The sequence below is a fragment of the Peromyscus eremicus genome, chromosome 1 (assembly GCF_949786415.1).
Source record: "Peromyscus eremicus chromosome 1, PerEre_H2_v1, whole genome shotgun sequence".
NCBI lineage: Eukaryota > Metazoa > Chordata > Mammalia > Rodentia > Cricetidae > Peromyscus > Peromyscus eremicus.
In genome coordinates this window covers 17,327,945-17,347,270 of record NC_081416.1, presented here as the reverse complement: position 1 = coordinate 17,347,270, position 19,326 = coordinate 17,327,945, and the positions used below count along the sequence as shown (strand labels likewise).

General features: G+C 41.6%; 1 protein-coding gene and 1 non-coding gene across 2 annotated transcripts in view; both read left to right on the top strand.

The window, feature by feature from the left end:
• The window catches only part of Slf2 (SMC5-SMC6 complex localization factor 2), a 53,511-nt gene that overhangs the window by 14,221 nt on the left and 19,964 nt on the right, over positions 1-19,326 (top strand). The window contains exons 7-11 of the mRNA XM_059257482.1: positions 3,739-3,861; positions 4,451-4,618; positions 7,180-7,282; positions 13,103-13,178; positions 14,448-14,589. Of these exons, the coding sequence (XP_059113465.1) occupies positions 3,739-3,861; positions 4,451-4,618; positions 7,180-7,282; positions 13,103-13,178; positions 14,448-14,589 (612 nt within the window). The remainder of the gene's footprint in view (positions 1-3,738; positions 3,862-4,450; positions 4,619-7,179; positions 7,283-13,102; positions 13,179-14,447; positions 14,590-19,326) is intronic.
• On the top strand, positions 142-244 carry LOC131902851 (U6 spliceosomal RNA). The gene has a single exon (XR_009377135.1). It is a non-coding gene; the product is annotated as a U6 spliceosomal RNA (small nuclear RNA).

The following is a 19,326-nucleotide window of genomic DNA, read 5'->3' as shown; positions in this document are numbered from 1 at the left end:
TCCGTCTGCCACTACCTCCCAAGTGCTGGATTAAAGGCGTGCGCCACCACTGCCCGGCTGTCTTTGCCTGCTTTTAATCAATGAGTTTTTATTATTGGCACAAAGATAGGGCCTTTTCTTAGAATATTTTTATGTTTGTACATGCTTCAGCAGCACATAGACTAAAATTGGAACACTACAGAGAAGATTAGCATGGTTCCTGTGCAAGGATGACATGCGGATTTATGAAGCTTTCCATATTTTCTTTAAATTAGCAACATTTAACCCTGAGAAAACTCAGTTTTCGTGTAATATGGATATAAACTACTCTGAGTAAGGAACCATTGTTATTTATTCTTTGTTATAAATAAATTTATTCTGCTTAGGAAAATAAGCATTTTATTTATATTTTTGGGTTTTTTGTTTTGTTTTGTTTTCATGAGACAGAGTTTCTCTGTAGCTCTGGCTGTCCTGAAACTCACTTTGTAGACCAAGCTGGTCTCAAACTCACAGAGATCCCCTGCCTCTGCTTCCTGAGTGCTGGGATTAATGGTGTGTGCCACCACCACATGGCAGAAATATTTTTAAAAACAAAAAAATTTTTCATGTTTACCAATTTCAAGCATTTTGTTACTGTTTTCTTGGGCTGGGGGAAGGGTGATTTGCTTAGTTAGGCATGATCTCACTATGTTGCCACGGCTGGCCACAAAGTTCAGATTCTTCTGCCCCTAGTGTCCCCAAATTCTGGGATTACAGGTGTGTACCACCATGCCCGACATCAAGTACAAGTTTTGAAACCAAGATGGACATACATGTATTCCTGTATCATGTTACTCTGTGGAAGAATAGTTCAAAATGATGATAAGCAGCCCGTTTTATACATGTCTAAAAATTTAGGGTCATAATTTCCCTAATGAAATGTATGTGACTCACTGAAAATAGTGGCAGTTGTTGTAATTCAGGAACTTGGGATACTGAGGCAGGAAGAGTGCCTTAAGTTCAGTGTCTATCTCAGTAAATAAATGGGGGGTGAGATGGTTCAGTGGGTAAAAGCACTTGCTGCCCAGCTTGACATCCAGAGTTCAATCGCTAAGACTCAGATGGGGAAAGTAGAACTGACTCTTGAGTTATCCTCCGACCTACACACACACCTAGTATGCATGCACACACACACATACACACATACAAATCAATGTAATTTTGTTTGTTTGGTTTTGGTTTTTTGAGATAGGGTCTCACTATGTAGCTCTGGCTATCCTGGAACTCACTATGTACATTAGGCTGGCCTCAAACTCACAAAGATCTGCCTGCCTCAGCCTCCTGAATGCTGGGATTAAAGACATGTACCTGGCTTAAATATAATTTTAAAAAGTAAAAAAATAAATAAAAATATTAAACAGTGGGGCCTGGAGACATGGCTCACTGGCTAAGAACACTTGCTGCTCTTCCAAAGGGTCTGATTTTGTTTCCCAAAACCTATGTCTGGTAGTTCACAACCACCTCCGGGAGCTTCAACACCCTCTTCTGGCCTTTGTGGAAACACACATACATGTATGTGGCACACACATATAAATTAAACTTTAAATTAAAAAATTATGTGACTGGTTACAGACTTATTACTAATGAGAACAGCATGCCTTATTTATTCAAAGACTACCCATGAAACTAGCCCAGAAAACTTCATTTAAAGTTTAGCTAACTGGAGTAGGTAAGATGCTCAGTGGCTTCAAACTCAGAGATCCAAGTGCTGGGATTAAGGGCAAGTGCCTCCACTCCCAGTTTCAAAATCAATTTTAAGTTACTTTAAAAGTAAGTTTAGCCGGGCGGTGGTGGCGCACGCCTTTAATCCCAGCACTCAGGAGGCAGAGCCAGGCGGATCTCTGTGAGTTCGAGGCCAGCCTGGGCTACCAAGTGAGTTCCAGGAAAAGGCGCAAAGCTACACAGAGAAACCCTGTCTCGAAAAAAACCAAAAAAAAAAAAAAAAAAAAAAGTAAGTTTAGCTGACTGGATTGTGGAAAAGTTAGTATATACAGGACTGGAGAGATAGCTCAGAGGTTAAGAGCACTGACTGCTCTTCCAGAGAGAGGTCCTGAGTTCAATTCCCAGCAACCACATGGTGACTCACAACCATCTGTAATGAGATCTGGTGCCCTCTTCTGGCCTGCAGTCATATATGCTGTATACATAATAAATAAATAAAACTAAAAAAAAAAGATGTTTATAAAAAAAAAGTTAGTATATACAAATCTCAAACTTGTTAAACATTACTAACTATAGGAAATTTTCAGACATTTACGTTAAAAGTTTTTCCCTATGAATTTAGTTAGAGAAATTGTTTTAAATTGAGCATTGTTACATGTGGTGATACGCATCAGTAATGTCAACACATAAGTGGAGGCAGGAAGATCTCAAGTGTGAGGCCAGCCTAGGATACATCACAAGAGCTATTTCAGTGCACGCGCGCACACACACACACACACACACACAAGCAAATGGTAATAGGAATAATATCTTTCTCAGACCAAAGACGGAAGTAACATTTGGTGTAATGATTGACCCATCAGTAGTAATAGAACAGTGAGATTATTGATGGCTTATTTTCCTCTAGTCTCACCAAGAGTTCATGGTTGGGTGTTCCATAGTAAGTGCTCAGTGTTAGGTGTGGTGATGATGATGATAATAATTGGATGACCATGATGAAAACAAAAACCTAATATTATCAGGATGTTGGTCTACAAGATGTCAATGAGTATTAAACATTAGAGAAGATAATCAAATTTGATCATTATTTCTGTTCTCTGGTTTGGACAGATCATTCTTAAATTTCTAGCTGTAAAGAAATATTCAAGGGGCTAGAAAGATGGCTCAGTGACTAAGAGTACTAGTACTGGTTGCTCTTCCAGAGGACCCAGGTTTGATTCCCAGCACCCACGTGTGACTTCATTGCTAGGAGATCCATCCCCTCTTCTGGCCTCTGGACACTGCATGCACATGGTTCACAGACATGCATGTAGGCAAAACACATACCCATAAAATAGATTTTTTTTTTAAGTAGTGTAATGTATTGTGGAGATATGATTTACCCTGTATTCTAACAGAATTTCTTTAAAATAGAGTATATAGTAAGAGTTTTGCTTGGGGCTGCTTTTAGATAACAGCTGAAGTTGTCTGGGTTTCTTTTGTTTGTTTGTGGGGGGATTATTTGTTTTTTGGTTGGTTGGTTGGTTGGTTTTTCAAGACAGGGTTTCTCTGTGTACCCTTGGCTGTCCTGGAACTCGCTCTGTAGAAAAAGCTCCTGGCTCTAGTTGTCTGTTTTTAAATAAATTACAAGCCTAGCCTGGTGTGCATGCTTTTACTCCCAACACTCGGGAGGCAGAGGCAGTTGGATCTGTGTTGAATTTGAGACCAGGCTGATCTACCTAGAGAGTTCTAAGACTACATGGAGAGAACCAGTCTCAAAAATAAATAAATAGGGGCTGGAGAGATGGCTCAGAGGTTAAGAGCACTGACTGCTCTTCCAAAGGTCCTGAGTTCAATTCCCAGCACCCACATGGTGGTTTACAACCATCTGTAATGACATCTGGTGCCCTCTTCTGGCCTGCAGTCATACATGCTGTATACGTAATAAATAAATCTTTTAAAAAAAAAAAAAAAAAAAAAAAAAAGAGCATACACACACACAAAAAAAAAAAAAAAAAATAAATAAATAAATAAATAAATAAATATCGATCATTTATTAGGAGTTCTTTCCATTTCCAGGCTAGATGAGCTACAGAAGCAGTTACAGGAAGACATACGACAAGGCCGAGGCATTAAATCTCCTATCAGAACTGGTGACCAGGACAGTACAGATGATGAGGATGGCCTCTTGGAAGAACACAGGTAGTGTCTTTTCACACCAGCTAGAAGCTTCTAGTACTGTTTACCATGTTTTCATGTTTCAGTCCACTGAGGACTGGCTGCCGAATGACTGGTTTCAACACTTGGGTTTTGTTCAAAGGCAAACATTAAAACCAAGGTATGCAGGGCAGTGGTGGCACAAGCCTTCGATCCCAGCACTGAGGAGGCAGAGGCAGGCAGATCTCTGAGTTCTAAGTTAGAGGTCTACAAATGGAGTTCCAGGACAGCCAGACATACACAGAGAAACCCTGTCTTGAAAAGAAAAAAAACAAGGTACATGATAAGTCTTCACACTGAGAGACTCAGTGGTTTTCACTACAAGCTTTAAGGAAGGCAAAACATTGTTTTCGAGACAGTGTTTCTTTCTCTGTGTTGCCTTGACTGTCCTGGAATTTGATTTGTAGGACAGGCTGGCCTTGAACTCACAAAGATTCACCTGTCTGTGCCTCTGCTTCCTGAATACTGGGGTCATAGGCCTGCGCCACCGCCTCCTGGATGACTGCCCTTGTCTTTTAAGTACAAAACCGTTTGTATCCTAATTCTTTGTTATTCAATGGTCTTTGTGTTTCAGAGAATTTCTAAAGAAGTTTTCAGTTACAATTGATGCTATTCCTGATCATCATCCAGGTGAAGAAATATTTAATTTCCTCAATTCTGGAAAAATTTTCAATCAATATACCTTAGATTTAAGAGACTCTGGTTTTATCGGAGAAAGTGCTGTGGAAAAGCTTATTCTCAAGTAAGTAAATCATAAATGTGGGTTTTTTCTGTATAAAAAATTGTTCTAAGGGCTGGAGAGATGGCTCATTGGTTAATTACATTTACTGTGGGGTGGAGTCAGTACATGTCTTTAATCCCAGCACTCAGGAGGCAGGTGGATTCCTGAGTTTGAAGTAGCAACAAAAGTAATTTTATGGTTGGGACCACCACAACATGGGGATCTGTATTAAAGGGTCACAGCATTAGGAAGGTTGAGAAGCACTGCTCTAGAGGTTTATAGAATGTATAGAATTTTCTGTATATATAGAAAGGGGACTTTTCAGAATGGTTTACAGGCTGTGATCCAGCCAGTTCAGCAATGGCTGTCCACCAAGGGAAGGTCCAAAATTCCAGTACTTCAATCCACGAGGTTGGATATATCTGCTGGTCTTCAGTGTGTACTGGAATCCTGAAGAAGTAGCCTCTAATGCCAGTGCATGAATGAACTTGCTAGGGAGATCAAGAGCCAGAGCAAGCAGGCAGAGAAAGCCGTCCTCCTCCTTCCACGTCCTTTATCTAGACTGCCAGCAGAAGGTGTGGCCCAGATTAAAGGTGTGTCTTCCCACCTCAGAGATCCAGGTGAGAAATGAGTCTTCCTAAGCTAGTCAGTGGTGGTGCACACCTTTGATCTCAGCATTCAGGAGGCAGAGGCAGGTGGATCTCTGTGAGTTTGAGGACAGCCTGGTCTACAGAGCTAGTTCTAGGACAGCCAGGGCTACACAGAGAAACTCTGTCTCAAAAAGGGGGGTGGGGGGGGGCCCGGTCTTCACACTTAAAATGATTTAATTAAAAAAAAAATCCATCACATGTGTGCCTACACATTTGTGTTTTAATGAATTCTGGGTGTAGTCAAGTTGACAGCCAAGAATAACCATCAAAGAGGCAAAACACCCATACACATAAACTAAAATCTTTTTTTTAAAGTTGCTCTTAAAAGCTTCTAATTGGGGACTAGCAAAAGAGCCTGCCTCTGCCTCCTGCGTGCTTGTAGCTGAAAGTTTTTTTCTGGTCCTGCCCAGCCTCACAGACCCACAGCTGCTTATAAAGTAATCACTCAGAAGCTTATATTAATTATAACTGCATGGCCATTAGCTCAGGCCTACCACTGACTAGCTCTTACATTTAAACTCAGCCCATTTCTGTTAATCTATATGTTGCCACATGTTCCATGGCTTTACCTGTATGCTGTTGTATGCTGTTACATGCAGCTCCCTGCACAGCAGGCTGGTGTCTCCCCTGACTCAGCCTTCCTCTTCCCAGAATTCTCCTCTCTACTTGTCCTGCCTATGTCCTGCCTGGCTACTGGCCAATCAGCATTGTATTTATCAACCAATCAGAGCAACACATTCACAGCACACAGAACATCCCACAGCAGGTGCTGGTATTAACTGCATCAACATGGAGTTTTGTTTTTGTTTACAGTGCTAGAATTAAAACCGAAAGCTTCAAGCATGGTACATCTCTTTTTTTTTTCATCAGCTAGGATTAAGATTAATGTGTAATGGCTGGGGACGTAGCTCATTTGGTAGAGTGACTATGTAACATATACAGGGCCCTGGGTTTGGTCTTCAGCACCACATAAATGAGAAGCTTGTAGTCCCAGCACTTGGTAGGTAAAGGTGAAAAGTCAGAAGGTCCAAGTGGTCTTCAACTACTTGCAAGTTAGCAGCCTGCCTGGGCTACAGGAGGTACTATCTCAGAGGGAGGAAGTGAGTATGTAAAATGCAGCCATGACAGTTTGCAACTGTAATCCTAGAGTTGTTGCTGCAGGAAGATGACACGTTTGGAGTCACCCTGAGCTACAGAGCAAGACTTTGTCTCCAAAACATATTCCCAGTACCACAAAAGAAAGGATCAGCGGTGACAACAGTAATAACAGTGGCTGTCAGAACAGCAGGGACTTAACCGGATTTGTTTTACTTCATGCCTAGGAAGTCCTGGCTCTGGTGTATTGTTTTTGCCATGTTTTTTTCTCCACTCATAGTCTCTTAGCGCTTAATAGTGCTGGCTCTCTGTTCACATTCCCAGAAAGCACATACAGTCTGTGCTTGATTTCTGCTGATTGAGTGAACTGCAGTCAGCAGTGCCACACACAGCAAGTGATTTTGCTCAGCTAAAATTCAGAACAGGTACCATTGAGAAACACAAAACACAGGTACTGAGATGGACAGCCCTGCAGTCAACCCAGTGCCTACACTAGGATGATTATTCTCAGGGTGTGGCATTTCAGGTCTAGAAAAACCATGTGGATTCTGGTGCTGATTTAGGAAGTTCATCCCTAAACTGACAAGCCCATGTCCTGAGAGTGGGTAGACTCTAAGCACTACGTACAAATGTAGCTTTGTCCACAGAGAAATGTGAGCCCATCGACTGAGTCAGCTAGGCCATCAGTTGAACTTTTATGTGTAAATCTGTTCCATGTTAGTATGGAATCTACCTCCATTGACTGAGGTTTGCTTCCTCGTTTCTCTGATTATGTCAAATGTGTTTGTGCTAGAAGTGTTTTGCCATGGGTAACAATCGTTGATCTTCTGTTTTCAGATCAGGAAAAACAGATCAGATTTTTTTGACAACACAAGGCTTCCTTACCTCTGCATATCACTACGTCCAGTGTCCTGTACCTGTGTTAAAGTGGCTGTTTCGGGTAAGAGAAATGTTTGGGGTTTATAGTGGGTTCCTACTGTATTTCCTACTCAGTAAACTTCTTGGATCTAGCAGGATGCCTGAAGGGCAAAGGTGCTTGCCATCAAGCCTGACAACCTGAGTTTAATTCCTAGGGCCCACATGGTGGAAGGAAAGAACCACCTTATAAAAGGTGTGCTCTGGCCTCCACGTGGACCATGTACACACACCCCACATACACACTAAATAAATGAATGAATAAATAAAATTTTTTCTTAATTTTGTTTTTCACTTTAAGCAGAAAAAAATTAGTGCATTACACCCATGATTTCTGGGGGACTAAAATGAGGCAGGGAAGAGTGATGTTCTCTGTTCATATATTTGTCTGTGTGTGGACAAATGCATGTGAGTGCAGGTGCCTGTGGAGGCCAGAGGTGTTGGATCCCTTGGAGCTGAGCTGGTATTACAGGTGACTGTGAGTCACCAAACTGGATGCTGGGAACTGAATTCCAGTTCTCTACAAGACAGTCCAGGCTCTTACTCTTAACCACGAAGCCATGCCGGCAGCCCCCATGGACTGATTGATTTATGCAAACCTAACTGTTGCTCTTGTCTGTCCAGATTTAACAAATCCATTTATACTTCCTTTTTTCTGGTTCTTTGAGACAGGGTTTCTTTGTTTTTCTGTGTAGCTCTGGCTGTCCTGGAACTAGCTCTATAGACCAGGCTGGCCTCGAACTCACAGAGATCTGACTGCCTCTGCCTCCTGAGTGCAGGGATTAAAGAAGTGCAACACCATGCCTGGCTATATCTTCTTATATTTTTGTTTTATTTAAGTGGTGTTGATTTTATATATTGCTTTGATGTCCCTCTAGATATGTTGGGCGCAAATGTAGATGTTTATTACTCTTGACATATCAAGAAGACAGTAATTTAGGATTTAATACAGTATATTTTGACAGCTGGGAGGCCATGGAGAGGGCTTTCAATGCTGCAGTAGGTTCTCTGTTTATGATGATGCCCAGTTAAAGGAAAAATTACTCTCCTACCAAGGACAAGATTCATGTCAGGTTTTTCTCAGGCTACTGGAGTGTTCTATTTTTTAAAAATTCTGAGTGTATAGAAAATAATAGGAGTAAACAGTTTTTAAGTATAAAAGTATATTTTTACACTATGCAAAAGTTTGCCTTACTGGCAGGGGAAATGTCTCAATACTTAAAATCTTCCTGCACAAGCACAAGGGACCTAAGTTCAGATTCTTAGGACCAGTCTGCAAGCCAGGAGTGGCAACACACCTCGGCAACCTGAGAGCTGAAGTGGATACAGGGAGATCCTGGGGGCTCACTGGCCAGCTATTCTAGCTGAATCAATAAGTTCCAGGTTCAACAATAGACCCTTTCTCAAAAAGTAAGATGAAATGGGCTGGGCAAGAAGTCTCATTCAGTAAGGGTGCTTGCCTCCAAGCCTGACAACCTGGACTCAGTCTCTGGAACCCACGTGGTAGGAGACAACAGGCTCCGGAAGTTGTCTTCTGACTTCCGCTGGCTTTCCATGGCTTACATTTGTTTCCCCTGCCCCCAGTAAGTTAAGGTCAGAGTCATACAGGAAGTCAGTGTTAACCTTTGTCTTAATGGGCCCTGTGTGGATGAGTATGCCTTCATGTACGTACACACACAAGTCTTGTCTTAGAAATCCTGTCTTCTCTTAAAGACAGTCTTACTATGTAGCCCTCACTGGCCTGGAACTCACTATGTAGACCAGGCCTCCAACTCACAAAGATCTACCTTACCTCTTATTGGATGGACTGGGGAGGATGAGTCAGCATTTAAGAGCACTGGCTGCTTTTGCAGAGGAACCAGGTATTTATTGGTATCAGAAAACTCCATTAGACTTAGTTAGGGTTTCTATTGCTGTGAAGAGACACCATGACCATGGCAACTCTTACTAAGGAACATATTTAATTGGGGCTGGCTTACAGTTCAGAGGTTCAGCCCATTATTGTCATGGTGGGGAGTGTGGCAGCGTGCAGTCAGACATGGTGCTGGAGAGGGAGTTGAGAGTGTTACATCTGGATTGGCAGATCCTGGCTTGATCATCTGGACCCTCCAAGCCCACCCCCAGTGACACACTTCTTCCAACAGGCCACACCTCCTCCAACAAGAGCACACCTCATAAGAGTGCTACCCCCTATGAGGCTATGGGGGCCATTTTCATTCAAACAACCATACATATGATCTAAGATGTAGGAGAAAATATAGCATTTCTACTTAAGGAATCTGGTGTTTGTCAAGAATTAGACATTCTAGCATATTCTTCTTTCAGTTTTTCCATGTGGTTGGCATTTTTTAGTATCAGCTGTGCCAGGTACTGGATTAAACACAAATGAAGCCCACATTCTAACATGGAAGAGATGGGGGTGGGGGGTGGGGTTTGTGTGAGTGGATGTCATTTTGTTGTTATTTTTAGAGTCAAGTACTGTGAAAAAAAATTTAATAGGCTAAGATAGCTATGCAAAGTATAAGAAGAAAGGTTTTTTGTTGTTTTTTAATGGAAGGTGGTTAATAAGGTTTCTGGTTTTGGTTGTTTGAGACAGGGTTTCTCTGTGTAGCCCTGGCTATCCTGGGACTTGCTCTGTAGACTATGCCAGCCTTGGACTCAGAGATGCACCTGTCTCTGCCTCCCAAGTTCGTGGTTTTAAAGGCATGCACCACCACCACCCAGCTGTCCTGTCCTTGAAGGCAGCTAATCACTAGTTACTGTTCTTTCTTGTGTCTCTGGTGACAACTGAACATCTTTTTAAAGGTGCCTTAGTTGGGCCTGGGGAGATGGCTTAGTGGGTAAAGTGCCTATGAACCTAAAGTTCAGATCTCAGCAGTCACATAACAGCTGTTCACAGTTGTGCACATCTGTAATCACAGCAGTGCCATGGGCCGGGTAGAGGCCAGTAAGTTGTGGGAGGGGGATTACTGCTACCCAATCTAGGGGAAATAGTACACTCCAGGTTCAGTGAGAGACCCTGTGGTCTCTCTTTAGGATAATTTGAGCCTGAACAACATGAGACTCTGTCTCAAAAATATGAGTGAATGCTGTTGCATGAGTGTAGGTGCAGTGTGACCACCCAGCTGTCCTGCCTCCATGCCTTCTCTACTGTAAAAAGGTGATCCCTTAAAACTGTAAGCAAGGAGAATCCTTCCTCCTTAAAAAGAACAGTTAGTGCCTAGGTGTGATAGTGCCCCCCGTAAACCTAACACTTGGGAGATAGAAACAAGAGGATCAAGAGTTCAGGTCAATTTTAGATGCATAGCTAGTTTGAGTACAGCTAGGGCTGCTTAAGACCCTGACTCAAGTCCTTTCCCCTAATTAAAAATGTATGGGTCTATTATTTATTTGTAACTTCAATTACTAACCTGTGATTTGACTTTCCTGTGTCTGGGCTTAAATGTAGAGGCCAGGGGTCTACTTGGGATGTTGTTCCTTTTCTCTTTTTTTTTTTTTTTTACAGTTTTTTGAGACAGGGTTTCTCTGTGTAGCTTTGCGCCTTTCCTGGAACTCACTTGGTAATCCAGGCTGGCCTGGAACTCACAGAGATCCGCCTGGCTCTGCCTCCCGAGTGCTGGGATTAAAGGCGTGCGCCACCACCGACCGGCTGGGATGTTGTTCCTTAAGCGCCATCCACTTTGTTCTTTGAGAACAAGACTCTGAAACATGAATCTAATTAGTCTTAGCAATGAACAACCAAGAGTCAAATATCAGGGTAATAACCTGAAAGATCAGAGAATCAGAGCAGCAGCCACTAGAGACATCTTACCTCTCTGGATCCTCAGCCCAAAAGGGGGCTGAGATCCTGTCTCCACCTGCCTTATGTTCCTGTCTCCACCTCCCAGTGCTGGGATGAAAGGCATGAGCCTCCCAAGTGCTGGGAGTAAAGGTGTGTGCCACCACCCTGGCCTCTATGATTAACTAGTGCCTAGCTCCGCCCTCTAATCTCCAGGCAAGCTTTATTTGTCAGAACACAAACAAAATATCATACAACAGGTCTCTTATTGGCCTAGACTTGCTGGCTAGACTAGGCTACATGGCTAATGTCTTCCTTAGGGTTTTATTGCTGTGAAGAGACACCATGGTCACAACAACTCTTATAAAAGAAACATTTAATTAGGGCTGCCTTACAGTTCAGAGGTGCAGTCCTTTATCATCATGGCAGGAGGCATGGCCACACAAAGGAGGAGCTGGGAGTTCTATATCTGGATCAGCAAGTAGCAGGAAGGGAGAGACACTGGGCCTGGCTCACTTCTGAAACCTCATAGCCCACCCCAGTGTCACACTTTCTCCAACAAGGCCATACCTTCTAATAGTGCCACTCCCTATGAACCTATGGGGGCCATTTTTATTCAAACCATCATATCCAGCAAGCCTCAGGAATTCACCTCTCTGCCTCACTAGCACTGTGATAAAATGCATATAACACAGCACTGGCACTCGCTTGTTTTTTTTTGTTTTTTTTTTTGGTTTTTTTTATACACAGGTTCTAGTGATTGACTCAGGCCCTCTTCTTGCACAGGAAACATTTTAACAAATAAACTATCTTCCCAGCCCTGTGTGATTTCTGCCTATGTCTTTTTCTTTATAGTTTGAGGGGTGGGAGTTAGAGGAAGTGTATGTGGGGGGGGGGTGCCCACACGTGCTCATGTGTTGGCTAGGGGTTGACGTGAGGGTCCTCAGTTGCTCTCTACTTGATTTTTTTGAGACAGAGTCTTCCACTGAACCTGGAGCTGACTTATTGGCTAGTCTATGTTGACCAGTGAGCTCCAAGGATCCTTTGTGTCTATTTCCCCAAAGCTGGGAATTGCAAATGCTTGTCATCCTGCTGGAGAGATGGCTCAATGGTTAAAAGCAGTAGTTTGTCCTTCTAGGGAATCCAGATTAAATTCTCAGCACCTACATGGCAGCTAACAACTATCTAAACTCCAGTCCCAGGGGATCTGATGCCCTCTTTTAGCCTCCATGGGACTTGTATGCGTGTGGTGCACAGACATAAAATCAGGCAAAACACTCATACACATAAAAGTAACAATAAAGTTAAAAAGAAAAAAAAAATGTACAACACCATGCTTGGGTTTATTTGTATTTTGAAATGAGGTCTCACTACATGACCATAGATGGTATGGAACTCTATGTAGACCGGGCTGACTTCAGACTCAGAAGAGATCCGCCTGCCTTTGCTTCCCACATTCTGGAATTAAAAGTGTGCACGACCACACCCAGCCATGCTTTGGTTTTATGTGTGTACAAAGGATAGAACTCAGGTCGTCACACTTGTTCACCAACATTTTAACAACTAAGTCATCTTCCCAGCCCTTTCTTTATGTTTAGTTTGGAATGGTGCTACATCCTAGAAAAGTAGCTTTTTATGATTTCAAATGTTATTTACCTAATTACAAGTAGAAGTTGTAAAAATTATGAACAAACTCTAGAAACCAGGTAGCCTGTTAGAATGCAAAGAGGCCTGACCTGAGACTAGACCTGTGTTTGGTCCCACCTCTTATGGATCTGTTAATGAACATATGCCCCATTGGTAAGGTATTGGTCTGTCTGTTTATACATATAATGAAAACCCTTCTTAGATGATTGTGTTAAGTAAAGTGCACATGAAACTATTTTGGAAGTGGGATGTTACTGCTTTGCTTGGGCTAGACTCAGTCACAATTTTCTTGTATTAGCCTCCTAAGGAGCTAGTATTAAGAACATTCTCCATATTACTAAACTTCAATAGCTTAATATGAGCCTAGCAAATACTAAACTCACGTTTTCTTTCTAACAATTATTTGTCTGTTTTTGACAGATGATGTCAGTTCACACAAATTGTATTGTGTCTGTACAAATTTTAAGTACATTGATGGAAATAACCATTAGAAATGGTGAGTATATAAATTGGTTTGTAGTAGGTGCTGTTGCTTATTACACGATCACTTTCATATTGCTTAATGTTAGAATTGTGTTTTTGTTTTGATTTTTGCTGGTACTGGAAGTTAAATATGGGACCTCATGAATGTTAAACAAGCACTCTACCTGAACTATATATCCTAGCTCTAAAATTACTTTTGGGAATCACACTTTTTTTATTTATTTATTTTTATTTTATGTGCATTGGTGTTTTGCCATAGGTGTCAAGTCCCCTGGAATTGGAATTATAGTTGTGAGCTGCCATGTGGGTGCTCTTAACCACTGAGCCATCTCTCTAACCCTGTAATCACACATCTTCAAAAAAGGAATGAAATACCACTCAAAAATAAGTGTCTGATTTTCTATGTTCTTTGAGGGAAAAAAAAATCTCAGATCTTACAGGTGACAACCCTTAATATTTAACATGTGAGTTATTTTATAGGGTCAGTAGAAATATTTGGAAGCTTATGTGCTAAATCACCCAATTAAAAATTATTATTTAGTGTTAGTTATTGTTACTGTTTGACACAGTCTCTTGTGGCTGAGGCTATCTCAAACTAACTTTGTAACCTGGGCTGGCCTTGAACTCTAAATCCTGTCTCAACCTTCTGAGTACTAAGATTACAAGTATACACCTCTGGGCTTAGATTTAAACAACTGATTTTAATTTGATTATGAATTAACAGCAGGGTTGTGTTAATAGTGCGTTGAGGCAGATTGAAGCCATCTAAGTGTGAGTGTTGGTTTCTCACCTTTGAAAGCCCTTTTAATACAAGAAAGATGGTGATTTCACCAATCACTTATTTGAGGGATGAAGACTATGAGGCCACTGAAGATGATAAAGACTTCCAGTGTTAATGGTAGTTAGGATTTTAACCAGCGTTGTGTCTAATCGTTTCAAAACATGTTACTTCATTATGACTTACACTCTAATGGATCACTCAGATATTTTCTTTGTATTATTTAGTTCACACAATCTGGTAAGTTATACTTTCTATGATGTACCTTAACTATATTGTTAACATTCCATAAGCAGCTATCATTTCTGTGAAGTCATTGTGATGAAAATCAAGTATGGTGGCATATGCCTATAACCCCAGCATAGACTGTATAGTGAAACTTGTCTCAAAAAAAGTGAAAGAAGAAAAAAATTACAATAATCTGCTTCACAGGTGGACTGTCACTTTGCAATGTGCCTTTGTGCATGAGTGGTTTGAATTAAAATAATTTCTTGTGTTCACCAGATACTTTCAGTGACTCACCAGTTTGGCCCTGGATCCCATCACTGTCCGATATAGCAGCTGTGTTTTTAAACATGGGTGTTGGTTTTGGATCTTTGTTTCCTCTGGAGACCCTTCAGCCAGACTTTAATGAAGACAATCTAATGTAAGTTTTCTTCTCATAGTAAACACCAAACAGATCTTTTGGGTTTTTTGTTTGGTTTGGTTTGGGGTTTTTTTTTGTTTTTTTACATAGTATCTTACTTTGTAACCCTACCTGGCCTGGAACTTGCTATGTAGAACATGCTGACTGGCCTTGAACTAACAGAAATTCACCTTTCCTCTGCCGCCCAAGTGCTGAGGTTAAAGGCATGTGCCACCACACTGGGCTCAAAAGAAGATTTTTTTAATAATATCCTTTCATTGTCATTATAATTGATTAATAAAATCAGTATTCATTATTGACTTAAATTCAAAGTTGGAATCAGTCTAGAAATACATTCTAAATATCTGCCCTAATCTAGAGGTTGTCATAATGTTTAAAGGGGAAATAATAGAAACATTCCTGTAAAGAGTTTTAAAGACTTCTCAGCCGGCGGTGGTGGCGCACGCCTTTAATCCCAGCACTCGGGAGGCAGAGCCAGGCGGATCTCTGTGAGTTCAAGGCCAGCCTGGGCTACCAAGTGAGTTCCAGGAAAGGCGCAAAGCTACACAGAGAAACCCTGTCTCGAAAAAACCAAAAAAAAAAAAAAAAGAGTTTTAAATACTTCTCATTGTTATTTAACATTGGTTTACGAGGCCAGCAAGATAGCTAATCAAGTAAAAGCATTTCCCGTGCAAGCCAGATAACTTCACCTCAGTTCTGTCTTTGGGACAACACATGGCAGAAGGAAATCATTTGACTCCCCAAAGTTGTCCTCTGACCTCTATACTAGGACCTTGGCACACACACACCCAAACTCACACACCATCTACCCACCTATATACCCAACCCCAACCCTCAATAAATTTAAGTTTTAGAAAACATTATGCAGACATTTATTGGGCAAAGCAGTTAGACAAGAGGTGGGGGAAACCATAAAAATTGGTTTGATAAAAAATAATTTGATAAATGATTCAGTCTGTGCATCAAGGCCTAAGAATCGACTAAAAGACTCTGATAAGTAGATTTGGTATGGACACTGGGGAGTAAAATTTATAAAGAGAAGCCAATGACCTTCAGGTATTTGATTATTAACTAGTTAAAAGTATGCCAAAAGAAAGAATTTAGTGATGGGGTGGGGGGAAGAATCTAGAAAATAAACCTAACTAGAAATGTGTGTATATAAATTACTAAAGAAAAAAAGACTGTAAGTGGAAAGGCTACTGTGTGCTCTAACGTGGAATTCTAGCCTAGGTGTTCAGATACAGGACTAAATGTCAGCACAATTAGGGGATAGGAAGGAGCTGGACCATACAACTGAGTCAAAATTTATAAAAATCGGAAATATGTGGCAAAACTGGCCTTAATTATAGGAGAAGATGGTTTTATGTGTAAAGTAAAGCCTCCATGAGAGGAAATGTGAATTTGATCACATTTTTGATGTTTTTATTTTATGTGCATTGGTGTTTTGCCTGAATGTATGTCTATGTGAGGATGTCAGGTCCCCTGGAAATGGAGTTCAGACAGTTGTGAGCTGCCATGAGGGTGCAGGGAATTTGCACTTAACTGCTAAGACATCTCTCTAGCCCTGCATTGTTGAAGTCTTGATGGCAATGGTTTTTTGTTTGTTTTTTTAAGTGCTCTATCTGAATGTATGACTTTATGCCAGAAGAGGGCATCAGACCCCACTATAGATGGTTGTGAGTCACCATGTGGTTGCTGGGAATTGAACTCAGGACCTCTGGAAGAGGAGCCAGTGCTCGTAACTGCTGAGCCATCTCTCCAGCCCCAGCAATGATTATTTTAAGTAATGTCAAAGAAAACCTTCAAAGTGGAGGGGAAGAAAAAGCAGGGTGGGAGCACAGGTGAGAGAAGAGCACAGCTTGGACTTCAAGTGTGCAAGACACACATCAACAGCACACCACAAGTGGGCAGAGGAGAGGACGAAAGAAGTCAGAGCAGTCCTTACAGTGGAGCACACACTCATGTTGGCTCACTCATAAGAAAATGCAGGTTTGGTCCAAAACCAAGTTTACTTCTTCCGTTCTCTCTCTCTTCACTGTGGCTTGACTCTCGTTTCCTAGGCTCACTTCAATCAGAAAGTAACATTGAGTAGCAAAATGGTAGACATGCTCTAATGCTGCTTTAAATAGAGGAAACAATGCCTTCCCAGCCTATCCAAAATCCCCTTCTATTATTAGAACATTCTGTTTGTGTTTTGAAACAGTAACTCTGGCTGTCCTAAACTTGACTCCTGCCTCTGCCTCCTAAGTTAGGGGATTGCAGGTATGTGCCACCACACCCAGACAACTAAATAACCTCTTCCCACCACCCCCTAAACAGGGTTTCGCTATGCGGGCCCTGACTGGCCTGGAACTTGTGTAGACTAGCTGGCCTTGAAGTCACAAGAATTCACCTGCCTCTGCTTCCCAAGTGCTGGGATCAAAGACATGCACCATTACCACACCCAGCCATAATATACCCATTTAAAAATACCTCCTACTTCTGGATGATATAAACAGTGTAGGAGCTAGAGAGGTGGCTTAGCAATAAAGAGTTTGTGCTGCTCTTGTAGAAGATCCAAGTTTGGTTCCTAGCACCCATGTTCCTTGATTCACAACTGCTTGTAACTCCAGCTCTAGAGGATCCAATCTCTCTCATCCCTATGACATATCTACACAGGGAAACACACAACTAACAATAAACAAATACATAGATATAAACATTTAAAATATCAACTACATTATTTTTGGTAAACTCAATAGTACTTACTAATTTTGTATGTTGTATATACATTGAGTTTTTAATTGATTTTAGTAAGCATGCAAACTGGTGGAATCAAATAATTGCATTAATACAAAAATGTTAGTAATATTTGTCAATATAATTTGAAGGGTTTTCTGGAGATAAGGTTCCGTGATTAAGAGCACTTGTTGTGGCGCTGGAGAGATGGCTCAGCAGTTTAGAGCACTGGCTGCTCTTCTAGAGGACCGTGGTTCAATTCCCAGCACCCACACTGTAGCTCATAACTGTCTGTAACTCCAGTTCCAGGGGATCCAACACCCTCATACCAATGCACATAAAATAAAGTTAAATTAACATTTAAAAAAAAAAAAGCACTTTCTGCTCTTCCAGAGAGCCTAAATTGGGTCACCATCACCCCTGTCAGGCTGCTCACAACTGCCTGTAATTCCAGTGCAGTGTGCAGGGGTGACATGTGTTCAGGGGGGAGTACCTACCGAGTGCAGTGTGCAGGGGTGACGTGTGTTCAGGGGGGAGTACCTACCGAGTGCAGTGTGCAGGGGTGACGTGTGTTCAGGGGGGAGTACCTACCGAGTGCAGTGTGAAGGGGTGACGTGTGTTCACAGGGGAGTGCAGTGTGCAGGGGTGACGTGTGTTCAGAGAGGAGTGCAGTGTGCAGGGGTGACGTGTGTTCACAGGGGAGTACCGAGTGCGGTGTGCAGGGGTGACGTGTGTTCACAGAGGAGTACCGAGTGCGGTGTGCAGGGGTGACATGTGTTCACAGGGGAGTACCGAGTGCGGTGTGCAGGGGTGACATGTGTTCAGGGGGGAGCTGTCAGAGACTGGCGCGGTCTCAGCTGACGTCTAGATACACTGACTTAAAATGTGAGTCCTGAGAACATTCTACCATTTTTAGTCAACACGCCAGTGTTTTCTTCCTTTGCCTGTCTCATAGCTATTTCTTCCTTTATATGTTTAGTATCAATTTTAAGTCAGATCCTCTCTCCATGCCTAGCCTGCCAAACACCTTTTTTTCTAGCATTTCTTTGTCCAAGACTCTTCACCATTAGAAGAAATCTCTGCACTTTTATATAGTATATTGAGTTTATAATTTTACTTACCTATTTTCTATTTTTCCTATTTTTCTCCCCACTGGAGACAAGGGTCACTATGTTACCTCAGTCTAGGCTCAAACTGAGATCTTCCAGCTTAAACCTAAGAGCTGTGAAATACTGGGCCTCAGACCAATTTTCTGTTTTGTTCTTTAGCCTTTTGTTCTTACCAAATTGATCTGTCTGTTATTTTTGCACATCATTACATCACAGTTAGAAGCCTTTATTTAGTACTTGCTGTGTACCAGACACAGTTAAGGGTGTGACATAGTATCTTAATATAGTTAACTACAAATATTACTAGTAATTCATTCCCATTTTATAAGTGAGTTGAGCACAGAAAGATGAAGAAATTTGCTGAAAGTTATGCAGAGAGGGGACTAAGACCCACCAAGAAGCTACTTATAAAAAGAAAAAAATGGCTGGCTGTGGTGGCTCATACCTGTGATCTCAGCACTTGGGAGGCTGAGGCAGGAGGAATGCTATAAGTTCTCAAGTCTTGCTGATGATAAATAAATAGTAATTTCTAGACCAGCCATGGCTATAGTTACCCTGTTTTCTTTTCTTTCTTTTGATTTGGTGTTGTTTTTTTGTTTTGTTTTTTTTTTGTTTGTTTGTTTGTTTGTTTTTTTTTTTGGTTTTGTTTTTTGGTTTTGGTTTCGAGGCAAGGTTTCTCTCTGTGTAGCCCTGGGTGTCCTGGAACGTGCTCTGTAGACCAGGCTGGCCTCAAACTTAGAGATCTACTTGATTCCCAAGTGCTGGGATTGAAGGTGTGCACCACCACCACCCAGCTCTTTTTTGTTGTTGTTGTTAGCTTTTTGATTTTGGTTTTGGTTTTTGAGACAAGGTTTCTCTGTGTAGCCCTGGCTGTCCCGGAACTCATTTTGTAGATGAGGCTGGCCTTGAA